Source organism: Neltuma alba, unplaced genomic scaffold (genome assembly GCF_004799145.2).
Source record: "Neltuma alba isolate B1F8T4 unplaced genomic scaffold, ASM479914v2 tig00001680_pilon, whole genome shotgun sequence".
In the NCBI taxonomy this organism is placed as follows: domain Eukaryota; kingdom Viridiplantae; phylum Streptophyta; class Magnoliopsida; order Fabales; family Fabaceae; genus Neltuma; species Neltuma alba.
Window position 1 is genome coordinate 14,430 of NW_021632569.1, and position 19,223 is coordinate 33,652.

Consider the following 19,223-nt stretch of genomic DNA (forward strand, 5'->3'; position numbering starts at 1 on the left):
ATCCTATTCCTATTTCTGTTTGTTTTCCAATTTTATTTATTTTTAAATCAATAAATTATGTTAAATCATATTACCACCTTTGGTCCTTAATATAAAACTTAATTGATTAATTTTGAGAGATTAAAAAAATTAATTAAGTTACTTATTTGTAATAAATAGATGTTATCTTTTCTAAAGTATTCTTATTATTTGTATATGTTTGAATTATAAATTGATAGTAACAATTTAATATAGGGAAAATTACGTACAGGTCCCACAGAAGGTAATTTATTACTCTGAGGTCCCACAAAATGTCAAAATCACTGACAGGTCTCAAGGGACCTCAGAGTAATATTTTCGATTTGTAAAATGACATTACTGCCCCTCATATTCCAGATTCACATTTACTCTGTCATTGCGATTTACAACCTCAGCAATGACTATTAACAACCCAATGAGAGGGCATTAACAACCTAAGCAGTATCCGTTAACAACTTACTTTATAGAATCATATAACCTCCATATAAGTGTAAATTATAACCAAATAGTATAATATAACAACTTTAACACTAAAATGGGAAGCTTTTTTGATATCATTAAGAATTTTAACTACACCCAATAGGATTATAGCAACATTTTAATGCGAATATCCATTTACAACCTTAGCAGCGACTATTAACAACCCAATGAGAGGGTGTTAACAACCTAGGAGTATCCTTTAACAACTTACTTTATAGAATCATATAACCTCCACATAATAGTAAATTATAACCAAATAGTATAATACAATAACTTTAACACTAAAATGGGAAGCTTTTTGATATCATTAAGAATTTTAACTAAACACAATAGGATTATAGCAACATTTTAATGCGAAGATCCATTTACAACCTCAGCAGCGACTATTAACAACCCAATGAAAGGGCGTTAACAACCCTAGGAGTATCCTTTAACAACTTACTTTATAGAATCATATAACCTCCACATAATAGTAAATTATAACCAAATAGTAGAATACAACAACTTTAACACTAAAATGGGAAGCTTTTTGATATCATTAAGAATTTTAACTAAACCCAATAGGATTATAGCAACATTTTAATGTGAAAATCCATTTACAACTTCAACAGTAAGTATTAATAACCTAAGGAGAACTGTTAACAACCTTAGCAGTGTCTGTTAACAACTAACTTTATCGGATAATATAACTTCTAACTATAACTAACTAAATTATAACTAAATAGTCTTAAAGTTAATCTTATATAGTTGTTAGAGGTTATATTATCCTATAAAGTCAGTTGTTAACAGATACTGCCTAGATTGTCAACAGCTCTCTCTGGGTTATTAATACTCACCATTGAGGTTGTAAATGGATCTTCGCATTAAAATGTTGCTATAATCCTATTGGGTGTAGTTAAAATTCTTAATGATATCAAAAAGCTTCCCGTTTTAGTGTTAAAGTTGTTGTATTATACTATTTGGTTATAATTTACACTTATATGGAGGTTATATGATTCTATAAAGTAAGTTGTTAATGGATACTGCTTAGGTTGTTAATGCCCTCTCATTGGGTTGTTAATAGTCGCTGCTGAGGTTGTAAATCGCAATGACAGAGAAAATGTGAATCTGGAATATGAGGGTCAGTAATGTCATTTTACAAATCGAAAATATTACTCTGAGGTCCCTTGCGACCAGTCAGTGATTTTGACATTTCGTGGGACCTCAGAGTAATAAATTACCTTCTGTGGGACCTGTACATAATTTTCCCTTTAATATATGCAACTACTATAGAAATTATTTGAGGGCAAAATAAATAAATATTAAAGATAAAGTGGATTGATATTTTGTATTTAGGATCAAATTAAAACTCAAATTAATTTTTATATTAGGGAGATAATATTATTTTTGAAACAACACAATGCTGCCCTGAAAAGTTTGTTGTGTACAAAGGCAAAAAATGAAACTCACCATATAATAACCAACCGATTTCCATTTGTCGGCCGGCTGAAGTTCTCTTATCCTATGTTTGTTTGATAGGAGGGAAATGGAGGAGAGAGAAGAAGAAAAAAATCTTTATTGAGTTCGATTTAAAAAATTTGAAAAGTAGGGTTTTAAAATTTTAATAAAGTGAAGTTGTAAGATAAAAGAGTAATATAAATTAATTTAAAGCTTTTAATTCCACTTCTTTAATTTTTTAAAATGTGGTAATTAACATTTTTTTCCTTCCCTTTTTTCTATTTTCCCTATGCCAAAAGGACCTTTAAACAAAATTGTTACTGTATTCATATCTATGTGAAGATTAAAGACTTGAAATTTAAACCAAATTATTGCAACTACCATTTTGCTAATAAAAAACTTGCACATAGGAGGAATTATTGGAAGACAGACGAGGAAGAGTAGGTAGAGTTAGCGCATGGGTTTAAGGCTGTCCAGCTTCCTTCATCTGCTAATATTTTGTGACTGAAACTAAAACAAGTGGAGCAAGGGAAGCTTCATCATTTTAGGTCTTTCATTCCTGTTTTTATTTTTTCTTTTGGGGGTTAAAGGAAGCTTCCCATTTAATGTTTCAATTAGAGATTCTGACTTGTGGTTGCGTAGTATGTGTGTTCTCAAACATTACAGCAAATTGGGGTGCTTTATAATTGCCTTATGATACAATTAAGCACCGCGGAAAGTTTCTTATTCTTAATTTTACTCGTTTTGCACATTCTGCCTCGTTCTTTGGATAATGTTAAACAATGTTGCTTTTAATGACATAAAAGATCTGTATAATAGGAGGTTGTAGGCTACACCTCGCTTGTAACTTCATGAGTTCCTGCTCTTAATGTCGGGGGAAAACGTTAATGTTGTTAGCTTCAAAACAGATGGTAAGTAAATTAACAATTTCTGGATTAATATTTTCATGCCTGCTAAAAAAGGTTCTTAATGGAGGGAACACTGACTGAACCGAAAGAGCGCTTAATTAAGGTCGACACTATTGTTAATTGTTAGTGCCATAACAGATGTTGGGACACGGCGTTCTGCAGTTCTCTCTCTCGCTAGTTGCCAAGTTTCAAGCCAGAATCTTTAGTTTCTCTCTCCTCTGACGTAACAATTTCTTCACAAATTATCACTCTGACGACGACCCCCATTTTCCACGTTGCAGTCAGCATTACATGGGGACAAAATTTGTGGCCAATGTTTGTAGGTAAAGACATTACCTTTTATAAGGTTGCGTCGGTACCCGATTGTTCTCATGCCTCATGAGAGTGACAAACAGATGCACGCAATTGTAAGTTTCAGAATTAGGACTGTTACTCTCAAAAAATAGCGAAACGTCACCTCCTTCAGCTAGCTTATTGAATTGCAGTTTAGCTCTTTGATCACGATCATATAAAGGTAAAACTTTGGTTCTCTATACTGTCTTTGCTTCTTTTTGATGTCAGTCTGGGTTGGTTTTTAGGTATTTGTCTTCATTACTCTGGTTTTGAATGGTATGAATTATTCTTGCTTGTTTCTTTTATGTGTTTTAATGATCCCCTGAGTTTTGTTGGTGTTCGATCATGTGCGTTTCTCTTCTTAATCTCTTCTGTAGTCTATTTAATCTCTCTGAGATGATCAATCTGACCTGGTAGTTCTGAGCTTTCTCAATTTAAGCCGAAGTGCTCGATACGTGTCGTACAAATATAAAACTTCTATCTTTTCTCAGTGGAAGGTGAAATAGAAGCTCTGTTATTGCTTTTTTTGATGCAGACCTGGGTTGGGTTTTCAGGTATTTATTTTCCTTGCTCTAGTTTTGAATGATATGAGTTGCTTTTTGCTTATTTCTTTTTCTTTTTCTTTTTTTTTTTCTGGCGATCCCCCTAGTTTCATTGATGATTGATCATGTGCTTTTTCCCTACTTTAATTTTTCTGACCCCTTCGATCCCTTTCCGGTAGAAACAGTTCATGATTGAAGCCAAGGCATTCGAAAATGGTTCTTTATATGGCAAAATTTCTTCTTATAGCCTTTTTGTACACTAGTTATGGATATTTTTTCGTAGGTTTGGGGTATTTCATCTTCCTTACTGTTGTTCTGAATAATCTGAACTGATTCTTGCTTGTGTGTGTGGTTGATTAATTACGTTCTTTTCCCATACTTTTTTGGTCTGTGTAATGTCTTATTTAGAATCCATCTTGAGCTGCTATTTTTAAACTTTCGAGTCAATTTTCTTGTTATTTGAAAGGCTGCAGTTTCTAGACTCGGAGGTGTAGGATATTCCAAGTTATTGTGCAGGTTTTCCTTGGCTCTCATGTTGTGTTTCTTGGTATAAACCAGAAATATGTCTCATTCGCAGGTTCTTTTCATGGGATTGAGATGATGGAGGATGGTGATGATGACGATCCATGATCTCTCCTTCTGTCTTGACGAATAAAACAACCAAGGATTCTTGAATATGACGGTGAGAGGGAAGACAGATATAAATCCAATTCTACTGAAAGTTGGCGTGGCTTTAGTTTTTTCAGTTGCTGGATTTCTCTTCTCTCGCCTAAGAACAAGAAGAATGGAGCCCTCTACTACTCCACCCTCAAGCCGCCCTTCAGGTTTGTTTGTTTTTTCTCCCCTCTAAACTTCAATATTCCTGTCTCTTTTCCTCTCCCTCCTGGATTTGATTTGAATGATGAACACATATTTTTAGGTGGTAGAGATCAATGCGAAGATGGTCTTCATGTTATAAAGGCAGCATCTATCCCTTGCTTCACTGTTTCGGATGGAAATATTCTGGATACTGTGAGTAATAGAAAATACTCCAGAATGTTTGCTGAACTTTACTTTTGGTATTGATATTGAATTATTGATAGACAGGTGAACTTCTTTCCAGATACCAAACAATTGGCTCATCTTCTGCATGATTAGTAGGAATTCAAGCCATTTCCAATTTTAGAAAATAATCTTTTCCGTTGATTTCCCCTTGATTTCATATTCAAAATGGAAATACTCGTCAACTGTTCTGAAGTTTTTGGCGACATCTTTTTCATATCAGTTATATAGAAATCTTTCAGGAGCTGTGAAAAGAAACTTGTGTAGGAAGCTAGGGGTATTTTTCTTACTGCCAATTTATTTCCAACCGGAACGCCCTCTGTTTCAATCATTTTGTCTGCGAATTTTTTCCTTGGTGACAATTTTTATCATCTGCAGAAAAAATATTGAAAATGGCTATAAACTGCTATGACACGTATACATTTGTCAATAAAATTTTATTGCCAAAGAAAGCAGCATTCATACAAAAACTTCCCTACAAAACTTTAGAGAAATGAGTAATTCCAGTTATTCCATGCATTTAGAACTGGAATTTTGTGCATCACTACTTAACTAAAACAAGGACATAATGACAAATATCTATGCAGCAAGAAGAAACGTGCGTCAGTAAAGTGATGGTTGAGAATTCCCCATCTGGTCTCTCTCCAAGCTGTAAAAGAAGTGGTGAAGAAGATGAATTCCTCTTACCTGAGTTTAATGATCTTGAGAAGGAGTTAGACTTTGGAGTCACTCTTGTTGGAGATTCTTATAAGAAAGATGAAGAAACACCAAGATCAATGGTAGAATCTCCTAAAGCACACGTAATTCCACAAAAGGATGACTATGAGGAAGAGATCCTGCGTCTCAGGAGCAAAATTGAAATGCTTCAGGAGAGGGAAAAAGATCTTGAGGTTCAACTGCTTGAGTACTGTGGTCTGAGAGAGCAAGAAAAAGCTGCGATGGAGCTCCAAAATCGATTGAAGATAACCATTACAGAGATGAAGATGTTAAATCTAAAGGTTGAGACATTGCAGTCTGAGAACCTGGCATTGGAGGCTCAAGTGGCTAATCATGCTAAAGTGGAGGCTGAGCTTGAGGCTGCAAAAGCCAAAGTCCAACTGCTCCAGAAGAAACTTAGGCTCGAAGCTGAACAGAATAGGGAACAGATCTTAGCCCTTCAAAAAAGAGTTGCTAAGTTGCAAGAGCAAGAAAGAGAAGTTGCTGCTAGTGATCAAGGTGTTCAAGAAAAACTGCAAAAACTAAAGGATCTGGAGTCTGAGGCAGAAGAGTTGAGGAAATCTAATTTGAGATTGCAGATTGAAAATTCTGAATTGGCTCAGAGATTGGATTCTACTCAGATCCTTGCGAATTCTGTTCTGGAAAAACCTGAGGTAATAAGATTATGGTCGACCTACATCCTTTAGTTATCGTGGAATGTAGTTTTACCTGACAGTCATATATACTTTTGGATGCAGGTAGATGCTTTGAAGGAAGAAAATGACCGTCTTAGACAACAGAATGAGGACTTAATGAAGGAAACTGAGCGACTACAAGCTGATCGGTGTTTAGATGTTGAGGAGTTGGTGTATCTGCGGTGGATAAATGCCTGTCTAAGATATGAACTGCGGAATTATCAACCTCCACCTGGTAAAACGGTAGCAAGGGATCTGAGCAAAACCTTGAGCCCTGCGTCTGAGAAGAAAGCCAAGCAGCTTATATTTGAATATGCGACTACTGATGGCATAGGGGAAGGAGGAGTTCCCATGATAGACTATGATTCAGATCGGTGGTCCTTCCTCTCCCTGGCTTCTTTTCTCACAGACTCTGCAGAGTGTGATGATAATTCTTCTGTTGATGATTCATCTGCTGCCAAAACTAACACCTCAAGCAAGGCTAAAATTTTCAGAAAGCTTAGACGGTTGCTACGAGGCAAACATGGCCACGATCATCATCAAGAAGGTAGCGAATTTTCACATTTTAGTCCCAGCATTGTAACAGAAAATGATGCTGGAGCTGTAGGTCACTGGAATGAATTTGCAACTCCCACTTGGACATCTAGAACTTCCTTTGATTCGCATGGGGCGACAAAGTTAAAGGAGAAAAAGGGGAAAATGAGGAATAGCATTGAAGTAGGAGGATCAGAGAGATTCATTCATAGCAAGTTAGGTTTGGGAGATTTAAAAAACCGACTTGGCTCTTTGCCAGATTCCTTAGACACAGCGAAAGCCGAGTTGGTGAAGTATGCGGAAGCTTTAAAAGGCCCTGGTGTTAGTGCCCCGGACAAGTTGCATAAGAGATCAGCATCATATCTATAGTTCATTTTAACTTACAAAAGTATAGCAGGTCCCTTTTTCATTTTTCAAACACCTCGTCATCAAGTGAAGATTTTGGATTAACAGGGTATACAGAAGTAAATGCTCATGTATCATATGGGCCGTTAGGATCTATTCAGAGGCTAACGGTCTTATAAATAAGAGTGTACTCTCAATCATGGGTTACCATGCATCATTATATACCAATATTAATCTGGGAGTTCAGAGGAAATAATAAGCTCCCTTTTTGAGCATAAAATTCTGTTCCCCTCCCCCCCCCCCCCCCAAAAAAAAAAAAAGGGAAGAGAGCCCTATCTGCTTTCATCTCATTGAAACGTGGAAGGCCATTTCGTTTCGTAAGGAAAGCATTAAAAAAAACTGTTAAATTTACAATGGAGAAAACTGATGGTACTTGACCCAAAAAAAGTGGCACGATTGGAAATTTGCGTGTGATTAATTGTTCTCTTCAGTTTACGGTGAAGAGTCATGGAAGAAGTCGTTGCAGAGGCATATATGCCGGCTGGCCTCAAGACCTTACTATAATTCCCTACTCCGATTGATCAGTATTATCCAAAACTCAAATGAACATTTGTGTTTATATTACGCTTGTGATTCCCTGGGAAGATTGTTTCTTCTTTTCATTTCTTTGGTCAATAATTATTAATGAGCAAGTGAAAAACGTCTGTTTATTTCTATTAGTTATTCTTGTCGAAAGAAAGCAAACTGCGATTGCAATTTTCGTTTTTAATCAGCAATTTTTTCTTCTGTTTTCTGATGGTATAAGCTACTAGATTGAGGGGGAAAAACAGTACAAGAAAGAACCATCTCTTTGGAGATAATGTATAGAAATTCTTATTTCTTAAATGTGAAATAAAAATCAGAACATAAATTGCAATCTGCTTTTAGAACTGCTCACAATCTCTTGCAATGTAACAAGTCGTGCCCTTTATGGCTTCATAACAGAAGGAGCCTCCAAATGAGTACATTTATCAGAAACATTAAGACAATATAATAAATAAATTACATAACTGTCTGCTTCACTTTCATGAGAAATAGTGGTGTGCAAGTAAGTCTTATAGAGATCAAGGTAGTCACTAATAAGTGCTTATGAGATGAGGGCTATGCCTTGAACAATTAGGGCATCGGCTAGAACCTGGTTAGCAGCTTGAGAAGGATGAACGCTGTCCCAAAACACATACTGGGTAGCATTAGAACAAGTCCCTGGTGATTTTGGATTGCACAATAATGATGTTGTCTCTACAGTTCCAGTCCCGCAGCAACCTCTTCTTGCCTCCACAAAACCTGCCAGTATCACAAGTGTAAACAGAAAAATCAGATAATTTTCATCATATTTTTTTTTTCAGAGAAAGGAGAAAAAGATTTTTGTGGTTAGTTTTTATTCTTGGTGTAGCTGTTATGTATACCGTATTTTGAAGGTGACTGGACAAGGTCATTGAGAGGCTTGAAAATATCAAAGATAACTATCTTGAGACCAGGAAGCTGCTTTTGGAGATTTGCTGCGGCAGAGCTGATCTTTTTGTTAAATGCTTGTGCATCTGTATTTATCCTTGAGACACATCCATTCTCATGATATCCAAACAGAGTTCTTGCAGCAGGTAAGCAACCCAATGGAGGGAGTGAGGTCACTCCAATTTTCCTAGCTCCCAATCCATACAAGTCCTATGTTTCAAACAGAGCAGAGAATCAGAGAGATTCTAGGCAGAATCCTTCTAGAAACAATAAGATCAATAAAATTATACACAAGTATGTCACAGATTAGTTGCAAAGAGAACTACAAACAATGCATAATGATGGATCTGTTCTATTTGAGAATTTTGTTATCGAATCATATATATGCAAGTCTGCTTATGCCTTTAATCTGTCCAAATAATTTGTTCTGGTGTATGTGGAGAAAAAATAACCAAAATACCTTGATGAAGCTTGAAATGATCCCAAAAGGTATGAACCATACTGATCTGGAGTGAAGGCTTTGTTGATCCAAGGATTGACATAGTAATTTTGAACAAAGTCACTGCTTCCAGCACTCAATAAGTACAATGCACCCTTTATAATTGATGCTGCCTTTTGATTTCCAGCAACTTTGTTCAGCTTGCTTTGGTATTCCTTGAAGTAGTTTAATTGTTGAGACAATGGGATTGCATGCTGCAAGAACAAAAAAATGAGTGAACATGCTTTTTCTTAAGCCATATTCAAAATTTTCCGGTTCAAAACTTACATTCAAAATAGCAGCTTTCTCATCATAACCAGAGGCAGCTGAAGCAAAATTTGCTCCCAAAAGAAGATTCTTCCCTGACGCCTGTGGGCTAAGATATGCAGGTGGATAGCTCTTGAATCCCAGAGTTTCAGCTGCAAAAAAGGAAAAATCTCAACAATGATCAAGCTTTCTCTTCACTTTCGTATTTTTTTTTTTGCCACCTGAATGCTTTTTCATTATAAAATTTTTTTACTGGACCTAGACATTAGCTCATGGTGAGCTTTGACGATGATGTTGACTCTCATGGTAAATGACAGTAACGATAACAAACTTCCTTATAAAGAATTTCCCCCTTTCAAAACGCGTAGTAAAGTTTAGGTTCAGGGAGAATATGTTTTCGACAAAAACTAGCAGGAAAGCATTTAACAGCAAATTTTTCCATGGGAAAAATTTTTCAAGGAAACAAATGGATCCGTGAATAAAATTCCAAGGTTGATGCTTTGCACTTACCGGTAATATCAGTAGCTAATTTTCCATTGCAAAACCTTCCAGTGGGTTGATGGTTGACAAAATCTCTTCCATAGGGAGGGTAATCTGCCTTAAAAAGAGTGGGCAAATAGTCATTATTTCCCACATCAACTGCAGAATCACCAAAGGTTATGATAGCAGGCACAAGTGTATCTTGTGCATTCCCTCTTGTTAGGAAGAAAAATGCTAAGATCAGAATAAGTGTTTCTCTATGACTGGTCTTCATCTTCCCAGTTTTCTCTTTGCTAGCAAGGAGCTTCAATGGAGGGTCTTAACTGGGTAATAGATCCTTATATGGCAGCTGAAAGAGACCATAATTGAAGTGGGGAAGATGGGAGTTGAGAACGTCCATTAAATGCTTCATCAAACAGTCATGTCTGCATTAATGGTGAACGAATTCTATTCAGTTCTATTCCTTGCCTATGGTGTATTCTTCCATCCTATTTCTGATACTATATGGTCATTATTGCTCGTATCTATCCTTTTTAACACAAAGAAATCAACTTTACGGCTTAATTTAGTCCGTTCATTTACTATGGTGAAGCTGAGTAGTTGAATATTTCGAGTGTAAAAGCTGGCATTGTAACCTTGGACTTGGTCATCACTGAGCTTGCATGTGCAGGATTTATTTCGGTTGTTGCACGCAGAAGTTGACTACTGGTGAGGAGTGACAAGTTGGCATGAACATATCTAGTGACACCTATTTTTTTAAATGATCTAATTGAATCTCGAATCATCATTAATATTCAAATAAATTACTTATATAGTAAGAAAATCCCCTCTATAAAATTTTTTTACTACCTTCTGTAAAAAATATAATATGCACTTTGTAGTGTAAATTATACTATAAAGTAAATCTTATATTTAGGACTAGTATTTTTTATCAATTAATAACTACTTATGTAAAATGTATTTTTTCTCAAAATAAATTAGTTAGGTGTCTTAATTATCATTTTAAGAATGAATTTATAGTTTGAAGTTTAAATCCAATCAGTCTCATAAGCTTACACAGGAAATCGACAAAATGTAAATGGCAGAGAAGACTTTTGCAATATTTATCAAAGGTGGAGAAAGCCAAATGACATTTATGGAGATCAGAGGAGTGGCAAGTACAATAAAGTTAACCATATTAAAAAAAGTTAATAAAATTTAATTGCTCATATTATTTTTGTTATGAAGTTATGAACTTCCTGTTTAGAAGAAAAATATAAGAACCAATACTACCACGGAGGATGTCTTTGGATTTCCTGCAAAAGAAAGGTGAATACATGTATTCCTTATTCCTATCCGGAAAGAATTTTTTATTCGCTTTGTTGGAGACTGTAATTTTTTTTTTTTAATATGTCGATCTTAGAAGTATACTCTCCCATTCATATCAACTTGATGAATATAGAAGTTGTCTGAATCAACTTCCTCGATCTAACTGTCTTGTTATATAGCTTTAGCTTGTGGCTATATTTAAACACAACCTTTTTTTTTTTTGGGTCTAGTTTACGATATTCCCTTTCCATCTTGATGACCATTACCAGATTCACAAGCCAGAAAGGGACTTAGCCAAAGAACCAAACTTTATATGTCTGGTTAAGCTTAAACCTTCCAGAGTCCTTAACAAAAGAAGTTGGTTATATGTTACCATCAGCATTTACTGCTAATGAACTTTAAAGATGCCAGATGGGACATATAGCATGGGCCTCTTTAATTTTATTTCAATTTCATATCACTGCTACTGCATGAACTGATATTTACTCTCTTGAAAGCTAGTTTTGGCCCCACAGCATTTGAACACAGTACCCACCTTTAGGGGTAAGTTTTGGGCAACAGAGCTCTGTTAAATAGTAAGTACTAATTAGTAATAATGGATTGCAAAAGTAAAAAAAATATATATATATATATATATATATATATAGGAGATGACTTTTGAGGGAATATATAAGGGTAACTTTTTCGGTTTGGTTGGCAAAAAAAATAAATCGGTTTGGTCAAAGCTAGACATGACGCGTTTTGCAATTAGTGAAGGACACTAATATGTTCTTCTCGTTCTGAGACGCTTTGGACCCAGCAATCTGTCTATGTCGAAGGGAAATTTAGGTCGATTGGAGTTAGGTACATCTTCTTGTGCATTTATTATTAATATATGCATATATCTATTGACAGATAGCATATCTAATTATTTATTATGAGAGGCCAGCATCTCATTTGAATCCTTTAAGTTTCAACCTTTACTTTTTTCTGTTCTGCTTTTGAATTATCTTCTTGCAATGCATCCATAATTTGAACATTTTCCTTGGTTTTCCTGACAGGTATACTCAACTTCTATATTTAATAATATATTTTTTAATCATTCCGCTTTTTATTTGTTGCTTCCTTCAATAATGTTATCAAGTGAGACTCAATATTGGGTTAAAGCCTTCAAAGACCTGTAACAAAGAACAAATTATTCTTTCACCATACTCATGTAAACATGAGACGGATTTATATAAAATGATCCTTAAAACGTACAAGCACAAAAAGCTTAGTCTTGTTTAGCAGAAACAGAAGTGAGATACTTGTGGCTACCTAGCAGAGAGAGTAGTCACTGATTCACAGTTCACAGTATAATGGAGGGAATCACTTGTGGTGCTATTCGTCCTTGGATGGTCCATCTCCATAGCTAAACATTCTTGTAGTTCTTGCAATACGTAACTTATTTCTGGCCTTAGGGTTGGAGTTGGTAAGATACATGCCATGGCTACTTCAACAGCTTTCCATGCTGATGTAACACCAAATTCTCCAGCTAATGTTGGATCAACAATGCCCTCAATATCCCCACATTCAATTTTCGGATGAACCCAATCAAGAATGAAACTAACATTCTCAGGTCCTTTCTTTATTGGAGGATGACCAGTTATCAGTTGAAGGAGAATCATCCCAAAACTATAAATATCACTTTTCTTATTTAGGTTTCCAGATCTCTGAAATCTGCAAGGATAACATGTAATTAGGTCAAACGGATTTTTTTTGGTTATTATAACAGGTAGGGTTTAAAAATTTTTTAATTAATGAATTGAAACCAAATATTACGTTGTCCGTAGTTTTTTTCTTTTTTGGACAAATTTTCTTAGATTTTTTCATTTAGATGACAAACACTTACTCTGGATCAATGTAACCAGGTGTACCAGCAGGTTGAGTTGATAGATGTGAGTCTCTTTCATTTGTGAATGCTCTAGACAGTCCAAAATCAGCAATCTTGGCTAGCTTATATTTGTTCAATAAAATGTTGGATGGCTTCAAGTCTCTATGAATTATAGGATTCTTACAACCATTATGAAGATATTCCAATCCTGCAACCCCACTGGACTATATAAGAAAGAGGTAAATATAATAAAGCCTGTTAGTAGAGAAAAGATCAACATATGGTAGTTTGGTCACCTTTTGCTGCATCATTTGCGACTTGAAGTCTCTCATTCCACTTCAAAACATTTGAGTTTTTCTCTGCAAATATAAATTTGCCTCTGAGCAAGGTGCTTCAGGATCAAAAAGCATGTATATATATAATTATGAAGCAATTTAAAGTGTTTGACCGGCCAGATTTAACCATAGCAAAGTAAGTGAGTGATTTGAGTTGCAGTATTTACTATCTTGCCTTTATTATCTATTAATGAGATCACATTATCTATATAAATGTGTTTAATGCATGAAAAACAGACTAAAGTCACACCATCAGTGATGCCACAGGGTTTTCTATGTAAGACAAACCCGATAATAGTTGGCCGAGGTCCCCATTATCCATGTATTCATAAATCAATGCTTTTATGTCATTTTCATGACAATATCCAACGAGCGAAACCAAATTTCTGTGATGAATAACCGCTAAGAGTTGAACCTACAAGTTAAAAGGCTCCATGATCATAAACGAATAATATAATAGTTGGCCACTCAATTTGCATATATTTGAAAACATTGGAATTTCATGTCTAACCTCTGATTCAAATTCCTTGTACCCTTGCTTTGATGATGGAGAAAGTAATTTTACTGCAACTTGAGTATCATCTTCTAAAGTGCCAAGATAAACTTTCCCAAATCCTCCTTCTCCGATGATAGTTTTGAAATTGTTGGTGATGCGGAGAACTTGTAAGTAAGAAAATTCTCGACTACTTTGTTTTAGAATTCCCATCTTTTGGGATTTGATTGACAAAACTGCATCATTATATTAAATGTGAGATAGAAGTGTATCAAAAATTTACTGCGCAAGTACCATCCTATGTCTCAATGGTTATTCAACGTGAGATAGAACAAGCATGGATGAAAGGTTTCTAACTTCTCATCTCAGCGATGTTACAATTGCAAAACACATCTGTGCTTGTAACTACTATATGCAAATATTCAGGAAACATTCGTGTTATATATACCTTGTCTTTTCTTTCTGAGTCTCCAAATTATCAAAGAAAGAATGATAATTAGGACCAAAACTGCAATTGATGCAATAAGAGGAATTACAAACTTGTGTTCTTTGCATGAATTTTTCTGACAGAGGCCTGGATTGCTGGATACACTGTTAAAATAAGAAGACAACATTAGAGAGTTTTGAGCAAATGAAGAGAAGTAATGACATGTACACTGCGTTTTCACAGATATCGCAGCTAAAACTGGGGAGTCATGAGGGTGTACGTACAACAACAACAACCAATCATGAGGGTGTACATGAACACAAGAATATTATTCACAGACAAAATTAAAGAGAACTACTTAACCATTTTTCCCCGAAAAAAATGTTATAAGCAAATATAATGCAAGATTGACAGACTGAGTAAACCAGAATCTGAATTTGGTATTGAAGGCAAGCACACCTTAGCTGCAGATCAGCCTTTTCCCTCAAAGCCTTTGGAATTGAACCTGTGAGCTTGTTTCCAGTCAAATTACTGAAACATGAATTTTGTTTTTGAGATACTTTACTTCACATATAAGAGCATGAAAATTAAGATGTATATTGAGGTCTCACAGGACTTTCAAATTAGGAAGATCAGCAAGAAATTCTGGCAGTTGTCCGATCAATTCATTATTTGACAAATCTCTACCAAAGAAAAAAAAAAGACACTAATGTTAATACCAAAATATTTAATAATGATAAGAAAAAAAGAGTTGAATGTTAGGATCTGTCCCCTGTTAAAAACTTACAAGGACTCCAAGTTCTGCAGATTGGCAAATGAAGGAGCTATCTGTCCTGTCAATTTGCTTAAGCTTAGGTTCCTACGATTTTGTCACCAAAACAAATCAAATAAGGAAGAGAAACCTGAGGAATTTTTAACACATACACCATCAAATCAGATATCTTAATTTATAACCATGAATTTGTTTCAAATTAAAAAATCATAAATAGAGCAGCAATACAGTACTACTTACAATGAAATGATCCTTGAATTGTTGTCAGCACTGCAACCCAAACCTTCCCATCGTAAGTTAGATGGAATACATGGGTCACCTTGCCAAGTGATTCTAGAAATTCCATATGTACGTTTGATTTCCATGATAGCATTAACTGTGTATACAATTTCCAATAAGAAACAAAACAACCCTGTTGAGAAATTTCCATAAACACACCTAATTACAAATTTATAAGCATTAGGCTTTACCATCTTCTGCATTTGTTGGTGAATTTGGCAGTGGGGTGTATCTGTATATTTCAAAGGCATTGAGGATGGGAGGAGCGTCAGATTCAGAAGCTGCCCTGATTGTGAAACGGACATTACCGTTATTACTTGCCATCTTGGAACTTAGAGTGACAGGCTTCAAGTATTCAAGAGGCTGAGAGATGAAGTTTATATCATCAAAAGTGACATTGATAATTCTTCTGTGATGAGGGGGAAGCTTTTGAATTTCGGCGAAGTGGAGGAGCACGTAATATTGGAAAGATGCATCATAAATCCAATTCAATGCTAAGGGGATGGAACTATTACGCGGCTGTGCTGCTGTGCTTAATAATTCTGATGACAGCTTATAACTGGAATCTTGTGCTCTTATTTCTGCTGACGTGTTTAAACGATAATATGTGTCAAAATCATACAACAGCCACACTCGATCGTACACATCGTCTTGATACCTGTGTTATGAGTAACAGTTATTATCTCTGCAATTACAAGAGACAATTGCTATTAACTTGTTTGTTAGCTCTCATATCAAGGGTACCTAAGTGGGATGGATGATCTTATCCTAAAAGTTAGCTGTTAAGGGGAGAGAGAGAGAACTAGTCCACTTAAACTGTTGGAGAAAGAGGAATCATAAACAATAAATAGTTCAATTCATAAGGCAGAAAGATCACACTTTTTATTAACTACAGTGATGCTTTTATATAGGTGTACTAACTTGGGAAATAAGAAAATTTGACTTAGGGAGGCAGCCACTGTTAGATAAGACACTTTTGACTTAGGAAGCAAGCCAATTTAGATGGGACTCTTTTGACTTATTCTACAAATAATTAATTAAATAATTCTAAAATAACTTGAAGCATTAGTTACCACATATTACGTAATGTAACTTAATATCCCATACTATTAAATTTCCATCATAAACATCAATAGATACAAAAGTTCGAGGGGGTTATGTTTAAATTTAGTCTCAGCAATATATGTAGCAAAAGGGAAAGAATATTACCTGGTAAGAATTGGGACGCGGCCAGTGCCAACGTCAATGCGGACCTGAAGAGACAGGGGAAGAGAAATGGAATAGAGAGTGTGATTCAAGGGCCTCAACTCCAAAGCAGAAATAAAAGGAATGCCTTGTCCAGTGTTAACAAGGCACACTTGTATTATGTCGATAGGAGGATGTATAATCTCGTAGTATTGGCAGAAACTTCCATTAGGGACTCGAACAGTGTCCCAAAAGTTAGAACCAAAGTAAAGGTCAAAGGAAGGAGGTTGGTTTTTGTTGTCATAATTGCCATATGCAAACACAGCTCTAATAAGATAATTGTAGTTGTTGTTATCTTTGTTTTGGCGTTGCTTTGGTTTTAGAGTGTAACAGTTTCTGTCTCCCTCCGGAAAGCTTCGTACCATTTCAAGCTGTCGTCCTTTGTATGCTTTGTCGAATTGGTATTTGAGAGCCGGCGAGATTCCATTACTGATTCCAGTTTCTATGAAGTCTTTGTCTGCTTGATACCAAATCCCTGTTGTTTCATCCACATAATCCGTGCTTGCTCCACAATCTATGCTTATCATATCTGCACATGAAGCAAATTTTAGTATTATTATTGCTCAAGTTGAGTACTTTACAAGCTGAGTCAATACTTTATTGTGAACTGAGTAACTAACTGGCATAAAACGTTAATAAACTAAATAACCTGTTACCCCTCAGTCAGGGAAACATTTATTGTGAAAGGGATAGAGCCAACTGCTTGGTAGACATATCAGCTAATGGTGCAGCAGACGAAAGAGGCATCAAGTGGATGGCTAGAACTTTATCCTTCATTAGATTGCAATCAATCTAAATATTTCATGAAAAGTGGGATTGGCTGCAGTCTTTAAGGCAGATTGGTAATCATAGTAGAGCAAGCCGGTTGAGGATGTGTCCCATGCAAATCAGAAAGCAAATAAAGAAGCCATTGAATTTGGCGGTATTGGTTAAAGCCTGATATTCAGCCTTTAAGATGAGACAATAAGAAGACTGGTTAGTTAAGTGAAGTCATGAACTGCGGTGGGGTAAATTACTTGGACTTCACTTTAATTAAGTTAATAGGCTCCAGTTACTTGGTTTAATGACTCTTCTGTTAATATTGACTATATTAATGCGAACTTGGAATAAGCTTCTTTATGTTGTATAATTTGTTTGAAAACTTTAAGAGGTTATTTTTTTCAACATTTTCGAACTCATATTCAAATATATCTTTAGTATAATTGAGAATTGACTATATTTGGAGATTAGTTGAAATTCTAAGTGGCAATCTTAGGCGGCAGATGTAGGTTAAGTGATTTGGACAGAACTATTACGGATCTTTGTTGTATTTCTCTCTTCTCTCAAGCTCAAACTTCACTAAGATTCAAGATACTGGTAAATCTCTGCACATGGCTCTTCACGACGATGGTTTCATCATTAGTACCAAGAATTATACAGAAGCTTTTCCGCAAAGGCTTAGAGTGTTTGAGGCTTACATAAAGAATGGAACAAAACCAACTAATCAAGACTTAAGTCGAGCGAGCATCATAAAACACACACACACACACATTGAACGAAATTGCATGTAAGTGAAAAGAAAATTGAAAAGCTGGCGAAGTGCTTGCCTGATGAATTATCACCATTGTCTGCAGCAGCCTGTGCTGATGAGTGGCAAACAATGACGAATGAAGCAAACATATACAGAGCAAGAATCCAAGGTGGTGTGCTCTTCCTCTTCATGTTTTCTAAATGAAATGTGGAGACCAAAGTCTCCTGAAATGGATAATAATTAGTACTTCTTTCAGTAGAAGCAAATGAAGGAATATAAATAATATCAAAGAAGGCTACACATTGATTAGAAAGGACCAAGTCAGAACCAAATTAGGTGAACTCATTCAATAAAAAGGCAGAACCATGTGATAACGGTAGAGCTCCAATAAATCTTGGTACATTGAACACTGGTTTGATCCACTTGATCATCAACTTGCATGCCATGGCCGTTAAATTTTGATTTCTTACTCATTATTAAATGCAAATGCAGGACCATAGAGTATAGTAGAGCTCCAAGTCTTTCTTAGATTTTATACAGTTTTATCTCAATATGATTTGACTCTCTCATAAACGATATACAATTAATCATTTTTATTTTAAAAGCATAGTAACATGTACGATGGACTACAAAGTACTTCATGAATTGTTCGGCAAAGCAATTTGCCATCTTGACCATCTCCTTGTCTTGTCGGCAGTGAATCTGCGTACAAACTAAGAGACTAGACGAGGTTAATATTTGCATTTAGGAGTAATCTTGGTTGTTTGACTTGTTTCATCATTCATGGAAAGGTTGACTACGTCTGCATGTTGCCCAGTTGGCATTAATTATGTCTCATCATGATCTTGGCATTTTGTTATCAAATGCAATGGAAATATGGAATTGTGAATTTTGAGGTTGGAAATTTGCTCAAGGTCTTTTCAAAAACCTCCGTCAATTAATTTGGCAATGTAAAATGCATGTAACGATATGATAATAATATAAAACATTAAATTCATAACTTCATGCAAAGCAAGTAGCGGTACTAACATTGAATAGTCTCAAACATGGACTAAGACCTCCTAGTGATGCTTTTATTTTAATGTCTATCGTGCCGTATGGATTATGATTTCCTTCCGCTTTTAATTGCCATTCTTCTAATCTGCTCTTCCCCGCGTCTCCATCTTCTGGGTTCCTATTTTCCTCAAACCATCCTGAGTAGGAATCCCAAATAAACTAACATTATAAACTATCAATATTAATATGGTCAGTTAATAT

At 35.5% G+C, this 19,223-nt stretch overlaps 2 protein-coding genes and 1 pseudogene across 5 annotated transcripts; 1 reads left to right on the plus strand and 2 right to left on the minus strand.

Annotated features, from left to right (window-relative positions):
* The first annotated feature begins 3,223 nt into the window (after nt 1–3,223).
* LOC114761393 (protein CHUP1, chloroplastic) lies at nt 3,224–7,309 on the plus strand. 4 transcript variants are annotated; one of them, XM_028950764.1, is made up of 6 exons: nt 3,224–3,357; nt 3,668–3,730; nt 4,296–4,542; nt 4,638–4,729; nt 5,347–6,129; nt 6,214–7,309. In XM_028950764.1, the coding sequence occupies exons 3-6, from the start codon at nt 4,395–4,397 to the stop codon at nt 7,051–7,053; spliced, it is 1,863 nt and encodes a 620-aa protein (XP_028806597.1). In that variant the 5' UTR covers nt 3,224–3,357; nt 3,668–3,730; nt 4,296–4,394; the 3' UTR covers nt 7,054–7,309. The 4 variants fall into 4 exon arrangements, with proteins under 4 accessions (XP_028806597.1, XP_028806604.1, XP_028806590.1 ...); XM_028950771.1 differs by lacking the exon at nt 3,668–3,730 and having other exon boundaries at nt 4,277–4,542; XM_028950757.1 differs by lacking the exon at nt 3,668–3,730.
* A 569-nt stretch (nt 7,310–7,878) lies between these two features.
* On the minus strand, nt 7,879–10,063 carry LOC114761374 (GDSL esterase/lipase APG-like; annotated as a pseudogene).
* Nucleotides 10,064–12,345: 2,282 nt separating this feature from the next.
* On the minus strand, nt 12,346–15,787 carry LOC114761385 (putative leucine-rich repeat receptor-like serine/threonine-protein kinase At2g19230; the record flags this gene model as incomplete). The annotated part of the gene is made up of 11 exons (XM_028950744.1): nt 12,346–12,751; nt 12,924–13,113; nt 13,202–13,264; nt 13,529–13,655; nt 13,752–13,969; nt 14,182–14,324; nt 14,620–14,691; nt 14,772–14,843; nt 14,948–15,019; nt 15,173–15,308; nt 15,403–15,787. Coding segments are annotated over 11 exons (1,884 nt in total), but the record flags the coding sequence as incomplete, so codon positions are not given.
* Nucleotides 15,788–19,223: the final 3,436 nt, after the last annotated feature.

What these genes read in the sequence shown, in the direction of transcription:
- LOC114761393 (XM_028950764.1), top strand. Translation starts at nt 4,395, where the DNA reads ATGACGGTGAGAGGGAAGACAGATATAAATCCAATTCTACTGAAAGTT. An exon ending in ACCCTCAAGCCGCCCTTCAG is followed by an intron (nt 4,543 to 4,637) that starts GTTTGTTTGTTT and finishes ACATATTTTTAG; the next exon opens with GTGGTAGAGATCAATGCGAA. An exon ending in ATGGAAATATTCTGGATACT is followed by an intron (nt 4,730 to 5,346) that starts GTGAGTAATAGA and finishes ATATCTATGCAG; the next exon opens with CAAGAAGAAACGTGCGTCAG.